General features: G+C 34.7%; 1 protein-coding gene across 4 annotated transcripts in view; it reads right to left on the bottom strand.

Annotated features, from left to right (window-relative positions):
- The window catches only part of Robo1 (roundabout guidance receptor 1), an 891,813-nt gene that overhangs the window by 460,980 nt on the left and 405,925 nt on the right, over nucleotides 1–24,908 (bottom strand). For all 4 annotated transcript variants that reach the window (XM_013503701.1, XM_013503711.1, XM_013503704.1 and 1 more), the window contains exon 2: nucleotides 15,010–15,096. In XM_013503701.1, coding sequence (XP_013359155.1) covers nucleotides 15,010–15,096 — 87 coding nt within the window. The remainder of the gene's footprint in view (nucleotides 1–15,009; nucleotides 15,097–24,908) is intronic.

The raw sequence follows: 24,908 nt of genomic DNA, 5'->3' as shown, positions 1-24,908 counted from the left end.
ACTCCCCATGATAAACTCAAGCAGGTAGTAATGAAAAAATAAAAAAGAAAATGTATTTAGCACATTAAAAAAGACTTAGCTTTATTTGTTTTTGTTTTTGGTTTTTCTCCGGTACCAGGAACCGAACTCACGACCTTGCGCTTGCCAGGCAGGCGCTTTGCCGCTGAGCTAAATCCCCAGCCCCAACCTACCTTATTTGAAGGACTACTACACTGCCAGATCAGTGAGGACTGCTATTTGTACAAAAACACACACAGAGTGTAGCACAATAAAACAGAGAGCTTAGAGGCATATTGGAAATATGATTTATGAATAGCCACTAGCACTGGGAAAAGAGCAGGTGATTTTGGTAGATTATCAAAAGAAATTATTTAAATAAAGAAAAACAAAATACCATGTGAAAAATTTAAATGGGTTAAAACTTCAAATGTGAAAGGCAACCCTATCAAACTAAAAGAAAAAAATAGGAGACCATTTGTGACTAATTTAAAAGCAAAATCATAACACAAAATATAATAGCATGAGTTACACACAGTTGAAGGATTTTTGTTTCACAAGCCATGGAGAAATATAAACAGAAGGAACTATAGACAAAAGATATTTATAACAGTAAAAATCAACAGAGAATTCTGGAGAATTAAAAGGAAAGGAGCAATGACTATACACCAAAGATGAACAGAATATATAATCAAGTAACTTGCAAAAGAGGAATGTTATGGCTTGTGTCTGGATGTATTCCCAAAGTCTCATGTGCTCACAGGTTGGGCTTTTGAGAAGTGGTTGTATCAGAATGTGTGATGCTGGGATTAAGTGCATAATTATGGGATTAAGGGTGTGTGATTACTAAATTAGTCCACTGATAGGTGTGGCATAGCTCTGGGTGTGGATAATGGGAAGGTCCACCTGGGTGTGTGTGCTACCTATCCAAAGGGCAAGTAGCCTGAACAGAATGTAAAGGACAGAAAGAGGGTTGCTGCTTATTACTTGCTGTTGCTTCACTGTCCTGCTTTGTCCCTGCTTTGCTGCCTTCTACCCACCATGAACTGTTTCTCTGTGATGCTTACCTGCCATACCATGGAACCAACTGACTATGAACTGAAATCTATACAAACCATGAGGGACAATAATTATTAATTCCTTTAACTCTGGGTGTCAGGTATTTTGTCTCAGCAAGGAGAAAAGTAACCAAGACAAGGAATAAAAAATAATCATGCAAACAAAGTGATATCCCAATTTCTTAATGATTGATACAGAAAATAAAAACTAAGTGACATGTTTGTGCATCTGTTAGGTGACAAACACATAAACTACTGGTGAGACTGTAGAGTGGTGCAGCCATTTACGTGAGTAAGCAGGCAGTATGGAAAGTCTAGTTAATCTCTAGGTGAAAGAAACAATAAACATTCTCAGGTTCAACTTCTATTTCATATGTAAGTGTCCCCTTATGAATTTCACCCCTATGGTCAGTACTAACTGAGAAAGGAAGTATACTCTCTAAATTTGCACTAGCATTGATATTGTTAAAATTTTTGTAGTTCGGTGCTGTTTTTCCAAACTTGAAAACAAGGATCATGAAAGATGGATGTCCAAGTCTCAGTATCATATGTGTGCAGTGTGAAAAAGTTCACCCCGAAGCCACATGCCATTAGTCTGAAAGATGCCAATCCATTTTGTCATGGTGTTGGTTAGGGCCACCAACTGGTATTTGAGGGGCCCCTACTGAGTGTATCGCTTGGGGAAACATGTTTTTTTTTTAGGATGGTTTGCCCTTATCATTTGTGGGAGAGTCTTTAGAGGTCTTAACTTGAATTTTCTTTTTTGTTTTTTTTTTGTTTTTTTGGTTTTTCTCCGGTACCAGGAACCGAACTCACGACCTTGCGCTTGTCAGGCAGGCGCTTTTGCCGCTGAGCTAAATCCCCAGCCCCTTAACTTGAATTTTCATTCCTACCTGTTTTGCTTCAGTTAAATTTGCCATAATGTAGTGTATATTTGCAAAGTCCTTGATTATTATGGAAATGTTAATACACTGAGTATGTTAACCATTACTATTGAGGTACCTGGATTCCTTGCTTAAAAGTAAAGCAACTGAAAATACTGTTCTAATGACAATTTCCTTTAAAAAACTTTTTTTCTATTTTAGGAAAGAATTTGTCCTATGAATGGAAAGATACTACCTTCATTTAGTTAGTTAAGAGTTTTCAAATAGCCCATGAATCAGAGATTGACCATATTTTCCATTTATGAGCTCTCTATGGGAGACATAAAGCTGCATATTTTTACTACAATCTACTAGTATAGTTCATTTTTATTATTGTGTATCACATTCTCAGTTTCATTAAATTATCAACATTTTAAATGAATATTAATTGTCAAATAGCTTTTCTTCAGTACATGACATTGCCTGAGAAAGCGAATTCTATTTTGGTAGTATGGCCTCTGATCTACAAAATAACCAGATCTTGATTACCATTTCACTCATGTATTATATAAACTTAAATTAGCAATTGACTGTGTCTATTGTATTCATTATCTTAAGAATAAATTATTTTACAAAAAATAAAGTCTGAAGGAAGTGCTACCCTAAATTTTAAATTTTATGTAGTCTACTTTTAATTTAGTACTGGTATGAATGGCATACTATGTTATTAAAATGTTAATCAAAATCAAAGCAGAAAAATACAACTATACACAGATTTTTTGTAAAATTAAAGTAATTGAACATATGGTAACAGAATTAGTATATATTTGATAACACAAGAAGGAACAGGTATAAGTAATTACTCTCATATCCATCACCTAATTGTCCAAAGCAGTGTGAATATTGTTGTGAAAGGAATACAGATACCAACAAAGTTATAGCTATCAATGTATTTCACTCACATTTTTACCAACATCTAGTATCTTTCTCCACTGAAAAAATCATTTTTCCAGATAGGTCTCAACTACTCCATTAATCTGAAGCCAATACAAAACATATCATTTATAAGTTAAAATTATAAACACTATCACATATACAGAATTTTGTACAAAAAGATTTTTCCATGAAAATGTTGTGGAAGAATCCCTTATACCTTTCAAACACAAAAATATAGAAAAGCATTTTAGAGGTAAAAAATCTGATAAAATGGGTTTGTACAACCCAAAAATATTTAGGTAATTTTTACACCCATTTATTTGGGTAATTCTGGCATTATATGTGAGAAACGGCTTTCATACTCTGTTGTCTTATAATGTTTTAACAGATAAATTGTGTTAAAGAATTATGCTGAATTCATTGTGGGTATAAGAAAATTTGGCAAAATAAAATATACTGTACTGAACTCTGTTGCTTTATCTAAGTTATACTTCTGCTTTCTTGATTTTGTTGAAACTTTGCACTTGCCTATTTTTGATGTGTGAATTCTCAGGTATACTTTGGTCATAATGATTATTTGAAATAATTTGGCCTACTTTGCTATTAAAATGTTTCATTTCAATGACTTTATTTTATGCTTTTATTTTCTGAACAACTTATACTGGGAATGATTACTTATGTAATCAGTAAAATTTTTAATGCAATTTTTAGAAATTGTTCAATATTCTTTGACTGCTTAAGTAAATGAATTCCATTAATTGACATATTTCTAGCACTCTGGGAAACTTTAAATCATTAGTTTTTTCAATACTATCATTCAGCTGAAGTGAGTTAAGATACTTTTAAAATCAAAGAATAAAATTTTGCCTTGAACTTAACAGATATCAAGTTGTACCAATTGCAGTAGAATACAAGTACTCAGTGTAAAAAGCAATATAACTTATTCCTGATAAAATAATCAAGTGATTCCTCCCTAGATGTCACATTGTTAGTTCAGTACCCAAAGTGCACATAGAATTTCATGTTTGGCTTATGTAACCTCTAATATTTTGTTTTTTTCTGGAATTAATTGATTTGACAGTTGCCTGCAAAACAAGTTAAGTGCATATAGTATGACTTATTAAAAATTATTGACTTCGAGTAATTGTTTCCTTTTTCCTTTTTTATATACAAAATACACCCATATAAATGGCTAACATGTGAGAACGTAGAAGGAACTGGAAAGTAATAGGTACTTGTAAAAGAAATGTGTCTTTGGAAGTGAACGATCGCTTCATTATTTTTTCTCAACATTATACTTGCTCACCTATTTGCTCACTTTCAGACAACAAAATCAAAATCTTAATATATCTTCAATTGCATTCTTTAAAGTGAATATTTTCATATTAATACCTCCAGGTGCATAAAGGTCTAAAGAAATTCACTGAATCAAAATAAGGTGGTAATAGCAAATCTGGTTCCTGAACATCCCTTCTTTCATTTTCAGTTTAAAGGCAACCATTATCTAATTACGGAGTAGAATGCTGCATTTTTCTTGGAACTTCTATTGTTAGAAGAAAGTTAAAAGAAATAGATACAGGAGAAATAGATTAAAGCTACAAGGAACTAATAGGCATTAAAGCCTGGATGAATCAAATGCACTACCTCTGCTTATTTGAGAGCAATGTCTTGATTAAATTATAGAGTGAATAGTCTGACAGATTATCTTCAGAACAGTTGTACTAATGAGGCTTTTAGTTGCAAACCCCTATTCTAGAAATGGTAATTCAGTTCTGTACAGTTCTTTGTGAAAGGATTTTGTGTGTCTCCACCAGTTCTTTTTAAAACTGAAAACATTTTAAACTGCATTTGAAAGGAGACAACTAAAATATTTGTTCATAAAGATCATAATGCTATACAGATTCTGAAGTACTGAGTGATGTAGCCTTTTATGGAATTTTTCAAATTCATATTGCTAAGGTATATCATAATGTATATTGCATTTTTAAACAGATAAATCAGTTACAGGCATTTGTTTCTGGATTAGACTTTAAAAAAATAAGGTCATGTTTGACTGACCATTAAAAACTCAACACGTCTAAACATATTAATGAGATTTAGATGTTGACAAAAGCCCTTTTCTTTTCAGTTTTATTTTAATAACGCTGTGTAAATTCAGAGGATATTTTAGCATCAGTTACATATCGATTTTAATGATCAGGTGATAGCATAAAACATATGACTTGGAATCTGATAGAGCTGCAATAATTCTTAAGAATTAATGTTGATTTCTTAAAACTATAATGTCATGTTATTAAACATATACATAAATCTATACAAGATAATAGAAATTTATGTATCAGATAAACAATTATTAATTTTTCCAGATTTATATTAAAGCCTTTTAATAGAAAAATCATGTATTTTTAATGTTTGCATATTCAAATTATAAAAATTATATTATTATTGTTATGTCTTGTCCCCAATCCTTTTAACTTCTACTTTCCCAGACAAAGGTAGCATTCTGAAGCTGGTATAAATCATTTTATAATTTTACTATGCATGTTTTCTCAAGCATGCATAAGTTTAAATTGTTGTATTTAGGAAACTGACATCTTTGTTATGAATTGTTAAAAGCTTTACTAGAACTAACAGAATAGTAGTAGAGTTAAGATTGACTAAGCTGCTACTGAGGCTTCAATCTTTAACACTGATTTGAGGGGAATAAAAAGCCCTTTACGTAACAGTTGTTATGAAGCGTTCCATTTTTTTCACGACCTTTGTTTCCCACTTGTACAATCATTTATGCTGAAATTCATTAGTTGGTTCCTGAAAAGAAGAACTAAAGGCTATATAAGTAGCCATGGGTTAATTGGATAACTGTGGTAATTTGAAAGCTTATACATGCTGACTTTGCAATTATTAATAATACATGAAGCTTACTAGAGATAACTCCTTTCTTGGTAAGGGAAGTAACTGAGAAAAGGGTGTATATTCCTTGGATGTAACAATGTATCCAAAACACTGAGAACGGGGGCTTCCAGCACGCCAAGAATAGGGACTTACATCCTTGGATATAAGTGTATAAAATCAGGAAAATTGCTTTGATTGATCTCTCAGCTTCCTTAAGTACAAAATGGAGGTAATGAAACTTGCTTTGCTAAGGTGTGGTCAGGATTACGTGAGAGGATACCAATTAATCAGTGTTAATATGCTATTATATATAAATTATTAGTTGATGTGAATTGGATACATTTTAAGCTTTCAGAAAGAATAAATTAGTTACTAGTTCATTGACTAACTTTGAAGCTTTAGACTTAATGAATTTTTATTTCTATCATGTATTTTAATATGTAGTATTTTGAGTAAGACATGATGACATTTCTGATGAAATATTTCAGTTAACTTAGTCTAAGTTATTTTTAATAGGTCTAATTTATCTTCCTCCAGTGATTCTTAAGTGCCCAATTGATATATGATTATACTATTAGAGGAATAGTATATAATGTTTTGATACACGTATGATATATGTTGTTTAATGTTTAAATCAGTAAAGTGTCTATTTTCTAAAAATTTACTATATATTTTGGTGAAAACGTTCAGAATTTCTTCCAGCTTTTTCAGATACATGGTACATAACTTATCAATGGCTTTTTCCCTACAGTAATCTCTGGGGTCATTTTGGGTTGCTGTAACTCTTTCTGATGACAGTTTTGGGAAGAGCAGCTTACCACAAAGCAGTGTATTTATTCACTTGTCTGATTTGAAGTGAGTGACTTCTGAATGGAATCTGATAATGAAACGGACCTGGCAGTGCCACCTTCTATTCTCTCTTATCACCTGTAACGAACCAAACCAGGCAGGCTTTAGCAGACTCACAGGTTCCTGCAATAGGCTAGTATGGGGTTACTAAAGCAAACAAAGCCTAGATGGGTTGGCTCCTTGCTTCTGATGGTCGTGACTTATTTATAGAAATGATTCACCTAAGTTTCAGGTGCTTGGCTCAGGGACAATCAGAAACACAGAGCTTCTCTTTTGTCTTATAGTTATAGAGCTGTTATAGCTGAAAATATGACAAAATCGATTCAGCACTGCTAGATTAGGGGGTGGTGTTTATATATTACCAATAAAGTGACCTCATGCTCTGTTGTGTGGATGTCTGTAGTACTGATGGGGGAATACGTAGGGCTCTGAAAGCTGAAATGAAATCATGTGGAAGGGTACAGATAAATCTAAGCACCTGCGCCTCGTCATCCTCCAAACCCACTGATTCTTCCTTACCAGAAAAGCAGCCATTTCTTCCATCGTGTGAAGGTGGACTTGCCTTCCTGGAGACTTGGAGGTCATGTGGCAAAATATCCAGTCACTTCACACCCCGCTTTGAGCTCTTCATGACTTTTAGGGCAAAGATGGGATTTAATTCCTATTATGTCAAAACCATGACCCACAACCCAGGAAGACAAGCCTTACTAGACTTTGGTAATGAAATTAACAGCTATCTGGAGAATATTAATGAGATATTATTCTAAATGTGCTAGACCAGAAAAGAAGAAAAATAATCTTAAAGTAGCTGAATTAATGTGACTGCCTTCAACACCGATTTGCAGTCAAGGAGTAGTTACAATGGCTGGAAATGTTGCTAGCTGTGTTCTTCATATAAACTGAAACTTAAATTCAAGTGATGTTTGCAGTAAATAAAGTTTAGAAGCCAGAAATTCTTTGGCATAAAAAGAGAGAGAGAGAGAAATTCCTGTGGCTACAGAGCATGTGACATGTGGCAAGTCTAAATTAAGATGTTATTATGTTTAAAAAATGCAATAAAAGAAAGCATCTCAATCATACTTTTTATATTGAATACTTGTTGAAATGACATCTTGACTACATTGGGTCAAACAAAATATAAGTTTTGAAAACAATTTCATTTATTTATTTTAATTTTATTTAAAATATGCCTACTAGAAAATTACACATGTGGCTGTTGAGAAATTATGATGTAGAAGATCCAAATATTTGAGTGACATACTTACCCATCCTCAAACTCTGTCTTTTTAAGGCCTGTGAAACATTCCACTAACAAAACATTTGGAACTGCTAGCACTCCAGAGGACTACTTTTTGTACTTTTGGTAAATACTGTAGAGTTTTTTTCTGTGTAGTCTAGGGATGTATTTAGGAAGCATTGTTTCTGAAATCAGTTACCAGTTTCAGTGTGGGTGGTAGGATGATGGAGTGGTCAAGGCCAATGGTACCAGTTAGGTCAGAGATAACGTGAACATGGTTTTGATTATAGTCGATAACCTTCCAAGGCTATTTACCCGTGATACATGATCACAACTCTGTAGGACTGAAATAGCTGTCATTTGCCATAATCCAATTAAAAAGAAACGTAGTGTGGTGAACAAAGGAAGGCCTGATTTCACTCATGTGCAGGAAAGTCATAGTCCTTCAGGCAGTTGCCAGGTTATGAGCCTTCACCCAATACATGGCTTGGAGGTTTCCTGTAACTAAAGGAAGGAAACGGTCATTGTGAAAAAGAGAGTGTAATAAGACCTATTTATGTACCATAACTTGAAGAAAGAGCAACACAAGCTATTGATACTGGTTATACTTAGAGATACACATAACTACTGTATTTATCTTAATTATATCTGTTAGTGTGCCTGAAAAGTCTATTTTATGACCATTTTGCAAAGTGTGTTTGTGTGTGTGTGTGCGTGTGTGTGTGTGTGTGTTGAATCAGGGCCTTTGCACTGAACTAAATCTCCAACCCTATTTTTAATTTTTTAAATTTTAGACAAGTGATTACTAAGTGTGAAGTTGTTTGAACTGAGCTTGAACTTGTGGTTCTCCTGCCTCAGCCTGTCAGAGTCCTGGGATTAGAAGCATTTGCCACCATACCCCCCCATTTCTTGACAGTTCTTGAAAGTTTTGTAAAATCAGCAATTTGCGGAAAAATACTTTGATTCTCTGACCTGGTTTTTATAAGGCAGTCCTTAGAATTTCTACGCTATACTAAATAAAACCAAAAAGACATACACACTCTGTGCAAACATGAGCCAATTAGTGCTAATATAAAACATCGAAATATGCAGTGAATATTTTTGCCCAGCTCCCATTAAACTCACACTTGTGCTCTGTTAGCAGACTTATGACACAGAGAATGAAAATGATCTGATCACTGATTACAAAAGCAGGTGAAGATTTAAACACTAAATACATCTTTAGATATTATCTTTCTACCAGAGAAAAATCAGCTGAGACTCTGACCTATTAAAGGTAGCTACTGTTCTAGAAAATGCATTCTTAAGAGTAAATGTAAAATCCTAGAATAATTTATCTTTCATCCTAGAAGCACACTTGTACATATTCACTCTCTTATCTACTGTCTTCACCAACTCTTTTCCACCTTTATCCCCCAAGATCCTGATCATTTCACTTCTCCCAAGTCATCACCTTGATCCTCTTGATTGATAAAACCATGCTCACAGAACTTAGTGACCAGTAAGCGGCAGGTAGTGGCCATACTTTTTAAGGGCATAAACATTTCAGAAAAAAAGAGAAAAGCTTAACAGCCTTTAGAGCTCTGTGTCCTGTTGCTGTGAATTTTGGGGAGCCCAGTCATGGCAGGATATTTTCTTGCATGTGAAGGATAAGCAGCTGCACCTCGACTCACATTTTATGGCAAAATCTTTGGATTTTAGAGGAAATATATATCACATATCAGTGGACTATTTCTTCCTTTTTTAGTACCTGACCCATAATGCTATCACATTTGAATGTGACTCAAACCCAAAGAAGGCTGTTTTATTGCTACAGCATAGTGAAAATGCTTCTTGGTTATGTGGGATATATTTGAGGTATACAAGTCAGGAAGTTGTGTTGTGGTGGGAGATAGCATGGTGCTTCTGGAAAATTTTGATAGCAGAATCAAAATTCTCTAAATCAGGGGAATCCTGATCCCTAAGGATTTAGAGAAAAGCAATGACCTTTTTTTGGGAAATTATCTCCTTTGGAAATCCTACTCGTCTTGCAACTTGTAATTCAGAATGATTGAAACTCCAATCAAAGAGCCCCAATTCCCAACAAAGTATGCAACCGCTATTACCTGGGTGATGTCTGATCATTCAGGACACAATGCTAGCTATGCCTAGAAGCAGGACAACTACAAGCAGAAATGGGAAGATGAATAAGATCAGGCTCAAGTAGGTACAGAAATTGCAAAAATGTTGCATGAAGGACAGTCAAAAAATAAGACCTTATTGTGGGAAGAACATTGAGAGGTGCAACTGTAACCCTACTTTAACTAAAAGATCTAGATTGATTCAAGGATAATGGCTAGAGTATGGGATGATTCAGATTTTAGGAAAGAGAATTTTGAAGAATATATACAAAGAAAATCTGTCCAATAGATATGAGATGGATCTTCTAAGGATACGGATTGTAGTGTCCTGGGTGAACAGTTGCACATGACTTTGTATTGTATAGGAGGCTTTTAGGAAACAGGTGATGCAAGTTAGATGTCATTCAGTTTCTTCTTCCACTACCCCACTGCTTGCAGAACTGGTTCATGAATAATGTATCCAGGGTAGCAAAGATACAAGTATGGGGTTGACATACAATTACTTTAAAAATGGAATGGCCACTAATGTTGCTAGGAAGCCCATATACCCATAATACAGAGCTATATGGAGTCATCAGCATGGTACACTAGATCACCTTGTCTATCTAGGCAACTTGGGTAATTATATTGATCTTTTTTCACGATGGAGTAGAGAGAAGTGATTCATATCCCCACTAGATTTGTGAATGGAAATTCTTTCCTACACATCGTGCTTTTGCACCACTTCTGCATTTGTTAAATTCCTTGCTCTATACCAGGCTATCATCTACAACACTGTATCTGAACAAAAATTATTTTTTTGGAATGGAATATAGGCAACTATATCAGTGGAATGATCAACTGAATATTCAGTTATGCCACACTCTAGGTGTTGTATGAGATTAAATTTCTTTCAAGAAGTGGCAAATGTTGGGAGCCAATGACAAATGTCTTTCTTTGTACATTCTTAGTCTAGTACTGATCAGTGTTGCCCTCCAAATAGTTCCCATTCTTCCTCATCTGAGAGCTATGGTAGGATTGTAATTCCTCGTTCTGTTGAATTTAGGGTGAACATGTGGTGCTTTCATTTAGATAAATAAAAGAACAGAAGTCCTTTTAAGGTCAGCTCATGACACGCTTGCTGCTGTGGTCATGGAAGCCTGTGTCAAGATGGTGCATCTCTTAGGCTGGGGAATTTGACTGACTGTGCTGAACACAGTCCCTCCAACAGGAGAAGCCTAAATGAAAAATACATTTCTGTTGTGTTTTCATGTTGCTTGTTACCACAGCATAACCTACTGTAGTCTCACAAGTAGTTGTAGTACCAACTTGTGTCTGATTCAATGGTTTCTTTGCAGTAGAGCTGACGATGACGTAGTTCCGATAATTTTTCAGTTTTTAAGATTTTAAACTTTGCATTTAACTTTTCTTCCAATATGCAACTATAAATGCAGGAGCCTAACACTTAAAACAGATCAGTGGAGATGGGGAAAATTACCTAACTTTTATATGTTGAAGTGATGGCAAAGATATATCTTAGACATTCCAAGTCAAATTTGTATACTTTGATACTCAAAAAATATAGGTAAAGTTCCATTTCTTTCCTAATACGGATTCTTTTGACTTATAAAACATTACTAGAATATCACTAATTCCTTCTTACTGCCTAAATGTTTACTTATCCATAATTTTTAAAAAATTTATGATTAACTAAAGCTTTCACATGGATTAGGTAAATCTCTCATGGAATATATGTGGTTTTCAGAAAATTAAATGTTCTTAGATATATTATTTTTTCATGCTTGTAAAACAACATATGCACTTTCAGTAGTCAATAAACAATGTGCTTTTTTAAGAAGATCCTTTACAGAATCATTGATCATTACATACCCAATCTCTTTGGGTTGTGTCTGACCCAATAAAGTGTTGATTTGAAACCACATTTCACTTGTTCTTGTGACAAAGGCTGTATTCTGTGAACTGTTAAATAACCCCTAATATTTATGCCATGCTTGGTTAAACAGGAAATGGGCCACTTCACTATAAATAATGCACAAGTCCACCTTAATAACACACCACAGTGCCACCTTTGCATTTATTGATTAGTAAGCATGAAACTGAAATATTTTAAAGCCTGATATGACTTTATAGTATGGTATTTAGAGATAATAAGAAGAAAGGGAATCAATGTGTTTTTTTCCTGAAACTCTGTATTAACAGTTTTTGAGTCATTTGAGTAAATCTTTTACACAATTTAGATAAAAATGATACATGATATAGGCAGCAAGTATAATGAGATTATTATTTGTTGACTGGCTCATTGATAAAAACATAAATTCATGTGTATGACATGAGATCTATGGATTCTAGAATGAGTCAGTTTGGTAGTAATGGTCCCAAATGATTTGAGTACCAGAGCAGGTGTTATACTGACAAATTAGCTTGCAGTGGAAATTATACATTTCAGTGTCCAAAAGAGGTGGATGGATATGCATTTTAGTGACATGGTGATATTATTTTGGAATTATTTCATCTTCTCAAAAATAATTTCCAGAATTGCATGTTCCTTTTTGAAAAAAAGATATGTTAAATGTTATGAGGAGAAAGTCTCACATGCATCTCTGTGAAATAAAGCAACACGTAATAAAAAGTCTGACAAGAATATGTAATTTACACAGCTGTTTTGAAATACCGTACAAAAAATCTCCACAAACACTGCCTGCTATATTTGCCTACTAACATTGCCTACTAACTTTACTAATTTTGCAAATTTGTCTTGTAACTAGCTCACATCAGTGACTTAATTGATATTTGTTTTGTATATTTTTTGTTGCATAATAAGTATGTTTTGTTTCTTGTAATGTTCTTGCCGCTGTATCCAGGGTTACTAAATTCTAGATATCATAAACTATACACAGTTTACATTAACCATGTAAAATGTTCCTGCACAGATAGGTCATCTCATTTCCCTCTGAGCACATTTTTTCTAATATAAAGAACTCTTAGTACAGGGATTTCACACTCACATACATGCTCATGTGCATACAAAAGGGAAGCAGATCTGCAGGTAACTTTAAGTAATATTTTGAAATACTCAACTTCAGAGTAATCTGACATTTCTTCATAACGATTATCAAGCAGCCAGAGCATTCTCTCTATTTTTTCTTATCATTTCCACTGGAGGTATTAATGAGTAAAATACAATCAAGATTCAAAATAGAGGCACAAATCACAGGTTTAACTCACAGAGTAGAAAAGAGGTTTCTGAATAATCAAGAATTTACTGACTGAAACAAAATGTACAAGATTGTTAAATAGTCATAGTCTCAGAAATGAGATTATTCAGAACACTGTCTTCTAGCTACTCTATAGTGGGTTACACAGCTTTAATTAGTTCCTTTGTAGAAATAAAAATGACTTTATAAGTTGATTACCTCACATTAATTCATCTAATGATATTTTAACATCAGAAAGCAGAATGCTGATTAACCCAAGGGGAAAATAAATAAAAATTTAAAAATTTAAATGGACCATTTAGTCTTAAATATGTTATTATTTAAATTCTTTAAATTCAATGCTCAACATGATTCATGCATCAGCTATTCATAATTTTTAGGAAATTCACAAAAGACCCTAGTAGTACACAATTTGCAAGGGTCAAAAGACCCTAGTAGTACAAAAATTCACAAAAGACCCTAGTAACCCCTATTAGTATACTAAACAATACATTTTCTTTAGACTTGCTGAGCACAAGGGAATAGAATTAAGACAAATTGGGTTATGAGGATACTTCAGAAAAAAAATCACCATGAATTTTTCTTTTATAAATAGGAACCATTTCGGTATGTATAGATTGATAACTTTACATCTCTTTTCTAGCAAAGCTTTGGGAAAATTATCATACTAACTCCTTTACCTTCTTCTCCCAAAAGCGTTAATTTGTTGACCTTTTAATTTCTATGCTTATGTTAAAAGATAAAAAAAAACAAGAATGGAATATAAACACGGGTGGGGAAAGTTGTTCATAAAGTATTATTAATTTTAGTATATATTCCAAGTACTTAAAATCCAAAATTTCAATAAATTTGGAGGAGAGTAATAGTTCTAGGAAGACAGGATGCCTCTAATAAATCAGTTTATTATTTTATAAGTGAGTGAATGTGTCTACTGAAAAACTCTTTAACACTGTCATCTCTACTACTGTAATGACACAGAGATCTCCATTATTTCTCTCTTTAACTACACCACAAAACACATACACACAACCTATCCACAGCCCCAAATCTAGCATAATCTACAGAGAGCTATACTAGCAAGAACGAATGAAATGGGTATAATAAATAGCTGTTATTATACAAAACCATTGTTAACATCATTAGCTAATTCAGTGGATTTGTGTCTTTTATTCTTTATGCTTATCTATAGTTTCAGTCAAATAACTCAAAGGCGGGTCTTTAGCTTATGCTGTTATATTTAGAACTATACTTAGAAATTCCACAATAAACACTGGCATATTTCAGGCTCATCTTTCCTAGGCACTTATTTATAAATTATTTCTAATAATTCATTTATTAGTTTTATGATGATGTACAATCTTTTTCAGAAAGGGTTAGTGGATAAGGTAAATAAATCAGACAAACAAAATCTGGGGATATGAGTTGGTAATGATGAATTGCATCACTTGTTAAGCATTTGCTTTTTGTTACTTATAACACAACTAGTGAATCAAAAAAAAGTACAGTTCATTTTGCAACTAACTTACTTGCAGGTGGTCTCTTATTTCTTTCTCATAGCAATTTACTCAAATATTTAATCACTCAAAACTTTATCACTCTACATATAGCATCAAAGATTCATACTGACAAACTTCCTTTATGCTGAAAATCTACAGAATGAATCCATGCAGTGCTCATATTAAAATTTCTGTGCTTACTTAGTCTGGAAAATGAGAACGAGAAATGGTTGTGGTCGTTAACTGGAAGCAGGGATGGTTGGATAATTTTACACAGGTGGCTGATGATGGATGGAGGTAGCAGCGTTTCAGGAGAAAGTTAGTACTGGGGAAAGAAGCACTCTACCTGTGTAGCCCAGCGAATTGTCATCGTTATCGGAGGTGGGGATTGGCGTCCCGTTGTCCTTGCTTCCCCTCTCTAGGTCTTCAGGGTCTGTCGGAAACAACAGCAGAGCTGCTGATGGGGTCACAGTAGTAACAGTGGTTGCCATTTCGATCACAGCATGTTCAGATACAAGTAAATCCACACGTGACAGAAAAACACACAAGGACAGCACACAGCACGCTTCATCCCTGCCCCTCCTGCGGCACACTGAGCCCTGGAAAGGTCTCGGCATCCTGGTTTACAGTTTCCACTTCTTCCCCTTAATTTCCCTAATTCTCTGCTCTGCCTGCACCTTTGCTGCACTTCAAAGCAGGCTGAGGGCTCTGACTGCCCTCTGTGAGGCCGCGGCAGGACTGAGGCAGCATATGGGGAGGGAGAGGGCAGGGTGGCTGAATGCTAGCATTGCTAATTTCCTACCTTATTGTTAATCAAAGCTATTGACTGTGATCACTCCCATCATCGCTTCATCTCCTGGCAATTACAGACTCCAGGGACTGTACCTCATGTAAGAGGGGGAGGGAATGGGGAAAAAGAGGGTCTTATCAAAGAAGAGGGAGGACGATACAAATATCCTACTTTCCCAAGAAATAGCAAAGAAAGTACAACATTACCCCTTTCAGAAGACAATTTCTCCATTTAAAGGGTGGAGAAATAGTTACCACAATGAATGTATGAATAAAACAACACCGCACTTAGGATATTTTGCTTTGACTATTTAAAAGCATTCCACGTGCCTTGAGATTCTATGTTACAGTCATCCATGGAAGCGTTTTCATTTATTTATTCTTCTCAAATATACTTCTTTTAGGCTGTTCAAAGTTTGCTTACTCATTTTTCTACGTAGAATTTTAGAGATGAGGCTACACACAACACGCAAGTTCCACAGTACAAAAGCTGAGGTCTGGCAGGCACACTTACACAAAAGCTCAGGGACACTGCTGTGAAACTCCGTTTGTGCTCAGTCACTGTGTCACAGCCCTGTATGTGTGGCAGGAAAATGTAACTATGAACAGTGTTTATCGCTCGATGCTGAGATGATACAGACACAAAAACTCGAGTTTGCACCTCTTACATCAAATAATGTGCAGTCATACACAGGCGATTCAAAATGTAATGTTCTGTGGTGTTTCATCACCTGAAACTGCATCATCAGGGGATTCTCGGTCTGAACAGTAAAGAAGCCCAGCTGTTTTCACCAGGAAGAAAGTGAATCACTTACGAATGAGATAGAGTTCACGCAGGAAATGCTTCCCTCTAGGAACACCATAGGCGTCATTCATTTTGTGTCTTTGCTTGTTTTTAGCCAGGTCAACACATTTTGTCTCAAACACAGCTATGGAAGGATCACTTAGGAATTTTTTTAAAAGGAGCAGAAAGTCTAACATGAGCCTGACTACGGTTTCCACTTGCAGCATATTTATCCACTTTAATCTCTCTGCCTTCCTTCTTGCTTATCGTAAGGGTCATATAATGAACTTGATAGGACTAAGGTGGAAAAAAGGGGTGAGAGGTTCGGATCTGTGCAGACAAAAGGGGAAAATAATGCCTCTTCTTGCTGTATTCATCCTTGCCTTTGTAGTGATGGCTTTGTCCTGTTCAGCCTCCAAATTGACTTTGGAAGTGGTAAAGCAGTGAAAGTGTTGACTTTCTCCCCCTCTATATTACTGAATTATTGTATGCATCAGTATAGGTCAGAGTTTCAATCCAGCCATTAGAGAGAAGAGGAAGCAAGCCTTTTTTGTGTAATTTGAGGCAAGTACTAGTTACAATATTCACCCACAAACTAAGGAACTTTGTTCATGAGGACAACCCCATAAAAGAGGTTGACAGGAAGAGATAAACAGACATTACTTGTTCAAGTATATTAAAAAGTTTTTAAAGAAGAGGATGACCCCAAACTCTTTGCAACCTCTACGTCTTTGCTTTAAAAAAGATGTAACATGTGAAGGTCATTTTAATTTGTGGATTATTTTTGGAACAGTGGTAAACTCTCAAGGTAAGTCATGCTTTTATTTGATGAAAGCACAGTTTATTTAATGCAGACACATGGACTTCTAAGCACTGTTAGAAATACAATAAAATTTCATCAAGATCCATGACACGAATCAACTTTGCTTGGTTACACAGTATTATAAGAAATTGGGTTCACGTTTGGGCACCTTTTTAAGAATTGAATCTTTCCTGAGAATGTGGATATTGGTATTAAAGAAAGGGAGATGAAGAAAGTCGGTTCGCTATCATTTGATATGAGAAGCTTAAATCTATTTAAGGCTTTTCACCTGACTATAACTTATCCTAAATGGTTCATAAATGCGTTCCCTTGTTTCCCCCACAAAGCCTCTGGCCCCTTTTTAGGTTCAGAAAAGAATAGACTTTGCATTAATCAATGAATTTTACCATATCTATAAAGCACAGTCTGTCCAGCCAGTGCTGCCTTTAATTAATCATATGTAGGACCTAAAGAGCACAAAACATCTCATCTTTACTAACTTTACTATCTTGTTTTTCTTTTTCCTCCTTCTTGTCAAAATATAATGATGACATGAGATGTCTACTTATCTCGATGTAGTTGAGCTGGAAGAATAATTGAGAAAGTCCAAAGAAATTTACTGAATTTTTTTTGTTAAACAATATTAATTACTCAAGCCATGAACTAGCAGATAGTGAGGGGAGAGATTATTCTGATTTACCATATTTGAAGCCTTTTCAATTGAAGGTTGTATCCCACCTCTGGTTCTAGGTTCATTGGGCCTGAATTGAAGTAGGTACACCTCCACTGATAACATGTCACCATTCTATATACAAAGGCCTTAGCAATAGAAGTATAGGCTTTTGTGGGTCAGTTGTCCTCAATGATTCCAAACTCCTCAGGGCCAAGTACTCTTCATTTATACACCTATCCAACTTATAGTGACCTTGATATAATAATGAATGAACAAAGAGACAGTGACCAAGAATGTAAATTTTGCTGAAGTTTTAGGTTCTAAATCTGAACCAACTGGAAAATACAAAAATTGTATTTTGTCTACACTAGTATCATACCACAGGGAAAAAACAAATTGATATAAATGAACTCAAATGTAGTGGATATTCTATCTCTCCATAAAAACATATAAGGCTTTTTTTTAAATATAAAAAGGAATTCTTAGATCATAAAAATCATAGACACTAAAGGTTAGAAATATGTCAGATGAAAGGTGGGCATCAGGGTGCACACCTATAATCTCAGCACTTGTGAGACTGATGCAAAAGGATTACTTTGAATTTGAAGCCGGTATAGGCTATAAGTGAGTTCAAGGCCATCCTGAACTACATAGCAAGACCTTGTCTCAAAAGAAGAAAAAAGGAATGTGTCAGATAGATCACATTATGGTCTTCCATCAGATATATATAGATTATTACAAAGCTAGTGAACACTTGACTGACTGCTTTCTGCTTTTCAGAATAGCCAGTTCTAATTTTACAATTAAATCCTACTTTGGTTAAGTCCTGTTTATGTTTGGTTAAAAAAAAACCTGTTGGTCTTAGGTTTCTTTATCCATTATGTCTAATTTGAAGCTGTGGGGAGATGCAGACCTAAGGCATCACTTAGAGACAGCCTGTTTCCCTAATGAAATGTCCTGTCCTTGAATGCTTGTGTTTCACAGGGCCCTGACTTCATCCTTTTCCTTCCAGAGTCAGCTCTGTAGATATCTTCATCCAAGCTGATGCTGCAAGTGGTTTTTTAAACAATCTTTTTTTATGAGATGATGCAACTTCCACATTGCTCAATTGGACACTCTACCAGCAGCCTAATCTTATCTCCACTGCCAATTAAACTGTGCATGAACTCTGAGACACCTCCCTCACTGCAGCTGCACTCCTCAGTTTCCTCTTCCCCTGATAACTTCCGTCTATCCCCTGTTTGAGTAACACATTTATCACAAATGTAAAAATGTTTTACAGTTCCATGAAATATTGCTATCTAAAAGCTAAACTGTGCCCTGTAGGCTTACTGTTTACAAAGATTTTGCTACAACATGTTGAATATATGCATTCTGTATCACAGATTTCTGCTAATAAAAAGATTTTGCTGTGTAGCTGTTTATTTTTTGGAAGGGTAGTTGTATACCATGCTTAAACTTATTATAGGTAAGATTACATATGCATATATTACATATAAGTGGCTTTACAATATGTATTATTTATATTATAGAAGATATTTAATATATAAGACTGGTCTAACCATATAATGGTCTTTCACAGATTTGATACTTTTAAAAACTAAAAGGAAATTAAGAACTGTATTTTCTTCTGCAATGGAATTATGTCTTCAAGTAAACTTTAGTTTAAAACATAGATACTTATTAAATATTTGGGTTTATACTGTTTCTTTTCCAATTGGCAGGAAATTGTATATGTTCATCACGTACAATATAATGTTTTGAAATACATATGTTTTGCAACCTTTCTATATAACTAAGTAATATATGCATCACCTCTCACATTCAATATTTCTTGTGATGCTCCAGTTGCAATCTAACTTCAGAGAGGATCAAGAAAGCATTCATTGCTGCTAACTGTAGTCACTATTTTGATAGTAGATCTTTTGAACTTATTTCTCTTATAGAATTGAAAATTTGTGTCTTCTGACTGGCAACTCCTCAACAAAAATCTATTAGATGAAAAAGGGTTGGGGCACTGAATATTAGATAGTGACAGATATCAGATAGCGCAGACATTATTTTCTAACTGCAAAGGTGAAATATACTTTTATATAGCTAGGGCATGCAGTCACCACTTTAACTTAATAATTAAACACTATCACCAATAATAGGTAACAAGAATGGGAAGATAATTATTTGATACAATTTACAGTATTATTTTTGAAGCCTTCCTTAAAGTAATTCAATCAACACTTAAGACTCAGTTTAAAGTTTACAGAAATAATGTCTTTAGATTTTAGAATGCACATACAAAATAATGAAGGAGTCAAATATCTTTATGTTTCTAAATTAGTTTACAATTATCTCACATGTTTATATGTCTTTTGGCCTATTAATTTGATTTCCAATTTGTATGTATGATAATTAATTTTATAAGATCTTATAAAATAAATGAGGCTAATGCTGGAAAATTAAAAGGGGTGAAGGGTGGGAAGCATGGAGTTGAAATGTGATATGTCCATAAACCATCTCCCTACATGAGTGCAATCACAATGTACTGGAAACATGTGTTAATAAAAGCCAAAAAATCACTTTTAGATGATTGAGAAAAATAATGCAAGCATGGCATTATATTAACAATCATCGTGTGTTATGTAAAACACTCAAAAAAAGTTTAACTGTTGGTAGATAAAGACTGAGTGGTGTAACCCATCCTCTACAATGTGTGCGGCAGAAATTTATGCAGGGATGCTTTTCTTTCATGGGTGATATAGTTAAAATACATTTTTAGTACAAAAACTCACATGCGTACTAGCATTTATAAACACTAGGACACACAGACTGACCATTGGACCATGGTGACCAGTATTGCGGCGTGGGACAACAAACCGATAAGAAAAACCTTTAGTTTGAATCAAAGGTTTAGTTATATTTTAGATTTTCGGTTGGTTTTGCAATCCATAGCTCAGATCATTAGGATTTTAAAACATATCCTTCCTTTCTGTCATATTGCTATGTATTTATTAACCATAAAAGTCTTCTTTTTGCCGTACTACAAAGTGTGAAGCTGGTTCCTTTATAGATTTGCATTATCACTGTGCAGAGCTTTGGCATTAATTGACATTTTGAAGATGACCATTAATAAAAGATTAGGGAAAAGCAAATGAATATAAACTGCTATCAATATGAGAATTGTGTTCTACAAATTGGATCAATTCTCATTGATTCTTTTCTACTAATCAAGAGGAATGTGGGGAATAGGTTCTTTAAATGGAGTACTCAGAACATTTAATTAGAAACCAAGGAAATGAGTTATGAAATTAAGTACAAAAACTATGTGAAGCTTTAAATCTTTAAAGAATTCTACAAGATCAAATTAAGTTCCAAAATGAATAATAGGTACTGTGAAACAGGATGAAAATGCTCAAATGGCAAGGGGAAAAAGTGTGGGGGAGGGGGAAAGAAAGGAAGGGGAAAGCAAAAAAAATGAGAAAAAAAGAAAAGATGAAAACAAAGCTTTTGTAAATATGAGAGAAAGAGGAGCTGAAGGGAAGGTAGAGGGATGAGGAAAAAAAAGAATCAAATTATATCATGTACAGGTGCAAATTCCTATGATGAATGTGATCACCATGTATATCTAAAATGTACCAATAAAAATCATTTCTTTTGAAAAAAAAGGAAAAAAAACTAAATTCAAACTTTTACTTTAGGCAAATCTGGTTAAAATTATCAAAAGGGTTTGTCTTATTCTTTTGAATGGGGATAGGGATATAGTTATGTTATAGAAAGAGAAGAAAAAAAATAACATCAGTAAGTTGCTTTCATGTGGTACCTGCTTAAAAGTGTTCAGAAAATAAAACAAATTTAAACATTCACTCACAGTGTGACTGACAGACTTTTGCAGAAATTAGTAGCTACAGGACATTAACTACTGTAAATATGGCTTTTAAAAGTCTGTTAATGTTGAATAAACATTTTTAAAGATGTAATATGGCAACAGAAAATAATGTTACAAATATGTCTAATTTTAATGTTATAAGAAAAACCAAGGTTGCTTACTTGTTTCTTTCAAAAACAGAAGAACCATGGTTATAATGATCCATGCAGATAGGGACTGTTAAAAATTGTATTTAAATAAGATAAACTCTGTAGTGGATTGATAACTGGTGGTCAACTTATAACTGAGTAAGGGTGGTGCTGGGTGTGGGAGGCCCACCTGGGGACTGTTGCCAGCACCATAAGAGGCAGAGCTGGAGAAGAAGAAGAAAGGCTTTTAGGAACTGAGAGGGTATTGGGAGCAGAGGAAAGGCTGTTGGTGGTGGTGGAAGCTCGAAGGAGCTGTTGATTTTTTGGAGGAGCTTGTCATGTTGGCTTTCCTGATGAACTTGGCTGTTTTCATACTCTGAGGAGCTCAGGACCTTGTTGGCACTGAGAATAGCTTCGGTTCACTTTGAGGGAGCTCTGTTCCTCACTTTGAGCATCGCTTCCTGGCTCCAAATGGGAAGATGGTACACTGCCGATCTCCTGGAGAAGCTTGTTGCATTGGCTTCCCTGATGAGACCTCAGCCATCTTGATCATCAGAGGAGCTCAGGACCTCACTGTTGCTGAGGATGGCTGTGGTACCTTTCAGGGGAGTTCTGGTTCTTCTGAGTGGCACTTCCTGGCTCCAGTGCAGATCCCTCAGCCTGCTAGCCCAGATCCTCCATCCCGCTGGGACAGAACTCCTAGATTCCACCACTGAACTTTGGGCCTTCGCAGCACAGATCCATGAAACAGGCCTGCATGAAATATTGTTATGGGCTCTGGGCCTTCAGTTGGGTTCATGGGGGTATTGTTATGAGCTCTAGGTATTGAGCTGGACTCATGCCGGACATTGTCGTGGGATCCAGGCCCTCGGCTGGATTCCTGGTCTGTGGTGTGTGGATGGATTTCTTATACTCTCTTGTATATGATTCCTGGGTGACTATTATAAATAATCCTACAAAATATGTGTCCTGTATTACATTGTGTTCCCCTTGCAAAAATAAGCCCCAAACCATAACAAGCCCCAAATTAAAACTGACATAAAATATGTATTTACAAAAAAAAATTGAGCAATATGGTAGTTCTTCAGTCAAGTCAGAGAGGGATTGTTACTTGGCTGAATTAAGATAATAGAATAAGTAATTTTAAAGTGTGACTTGAACTGTCAGTATTGTATTATAGAAAGGAACAGGTTTCATACAATAATCCTAAACTTCACATTACTGCTTTTCCTTGTTTTCTGGTTGAGGTGATGAGGTAACTGAATGAATCAAACATGAATTTATTCTCTTTAATTCCTTGATCAATCTTGCGTTCTTACATCCTGTAATCTGAGCAACTTTGCTGAAGATAACAATATGCAATATAGCAACCACTGCTAATTCCTATATCTTGTTTTGAAATCCTGTATCATTTTTATTATTTTTGTGTTGTTTTGTTTTTGTCTTTTTTTCTCTTTAAAATAACAGAAAAACATGAAGGACAAGCAGTAGTGGATGTGCTGACCACAGCTACAAATTATAATTATGTGATTTCTAAATTTATTTAATATAATGCATGGGCATCTCTATCTATATGTCCCTGCACGATTTTTATGCTATGGTCATGGTCATGGCCCTTGTCACTATCATCATCATGATTTTCATCCATGGTCCCAGTTTTGTAATGCTGGAACTAATGCTCAGAGAAGTTCTTTGGCCTCAATTATGCAACTAGTAATTAAGGAGTTTGAAATTTGATTGCAAATGATTTGTGACTCCAAGGCACTACTCTTATTGCTATATCCCACGGCCTCTTTGGTCATCAATCTAGCTTTCAGAACTAGATGGAATTTCAATACCATATAAACAATGAGACACAAGACCAGTGATTCTTTTCCAGTCACTGAGCAATAAGATTGGGTAATTTCACAAATCTATTTCTCAGCTCCATTAAGTATACCACCAGGGCTTCTTCATTGCCTCTCTTTTACAGACAAGGTGGGTAGTTGTGCATAAGCAAAAAGCATACAGTAAAATAGTATTAAAATGGAGATACAAAGAATAGGATTTTGTACATAGTACTTCAAAATATTTTGACTTGGGGATTAACTACTCACTAAATAAATTCAAGTCAAATTCAGATTCTTTTCTGACAATTACTTTTAAAGAATTATCCTTCAATGACAGAGATACATTATTTGGCATAAACCAAAGAACTTTTTAAAAAGGGCCATGTATTTTTAAAGAACTTTTTAAAAAGGGCCATGACTAGCTCTAGCGCAGTGTTAAGAAGAAAGTGGTCAGTTGGTACTGTGTTCCTTCCTTTTTGGTACCAGGAATTGAGCTGAGGACCTTGGAGCCTGTCAGGCAGGTGTTGTGCCACTGAGCTATACCCCCAGCCCCTGGTACTGAGTTCTTAAATGACTGGAAGAATCACCAGGATGTGATTTTGCCAGTCAGGAGTTTGAGATGGATGTAACATTTCTCAGTGACTAGATATGAATTATTTCCTTATTGGTACATTGTTATTTACTTTTTTCACTAAAATATCATGATTACCATGACTGTAATTGATAATTGCATGATAGCAAATAGTATTCCTGACAGAGCATTACCTTTCTCCTCTCAGACTCCCAAATAGAAATTATAAGAAATATAATCTTGTGTAGCTTAACTCTAGTGATTGTTTTCCTACTTGCATGCTATAAGAGGATAACTGACAAATTGGACATAAAGGAAAGAGTAATTTATAGTAATTATATGCAAAAGTGAAACAATTTTTTACATAAAAGCATTTAAATATTTCCAGGTGTGTAAATTGTATTTACCTATATGAATTTTTTGATTTAAATATACATATTTTAAATAAATGGGATGCTTTTCTCTGAGAAATTGTCTTTAAAATTGAAGTGATATAATATACATTTGGAATTCATATTTTTTTGTTGTTGATGTATACTCTAGTTTTTCAATTTCCACCTCCCTCCCAAATGGCAGAGTACACAAAATTCTCAAGTATAGTTTTGTTGGAACTAATTTCGGGGTACATCTAGCTACACCAAGCTGATGAAATCTGATTAAATAGTAAACATATAACACATTTTTAAACAAAAACATGAATAACAAAGAAGTATAAGTGTAGTTATACTTCTACTAGCGTGAAGTTTACGACTGAAATGTTAGCAAAGAAAATGTATTAATGGATATAGG

Source organism: Chinchilla lanigera, unplaced genomic scaffold (genome assembly GCF_000276665.1).
Source record: "Chinchilla lanigera isolate Chin_1 unplaced genomic scaffold, ChiLan1.0 scaffold00006, whole genome shotgun sequence".
Lineage (NCBI taxonomy): Eukaryota > Metazoa > Chordata > Mammalia > Rodentia > Chinchillidae > Chinchilla > Chinchilla lanigera.
The sequence above is the reverse complement of the archived record's forward strand: the minus strand, read 5'-3'. Positions and strand labels throughout refer to the sequence as shown.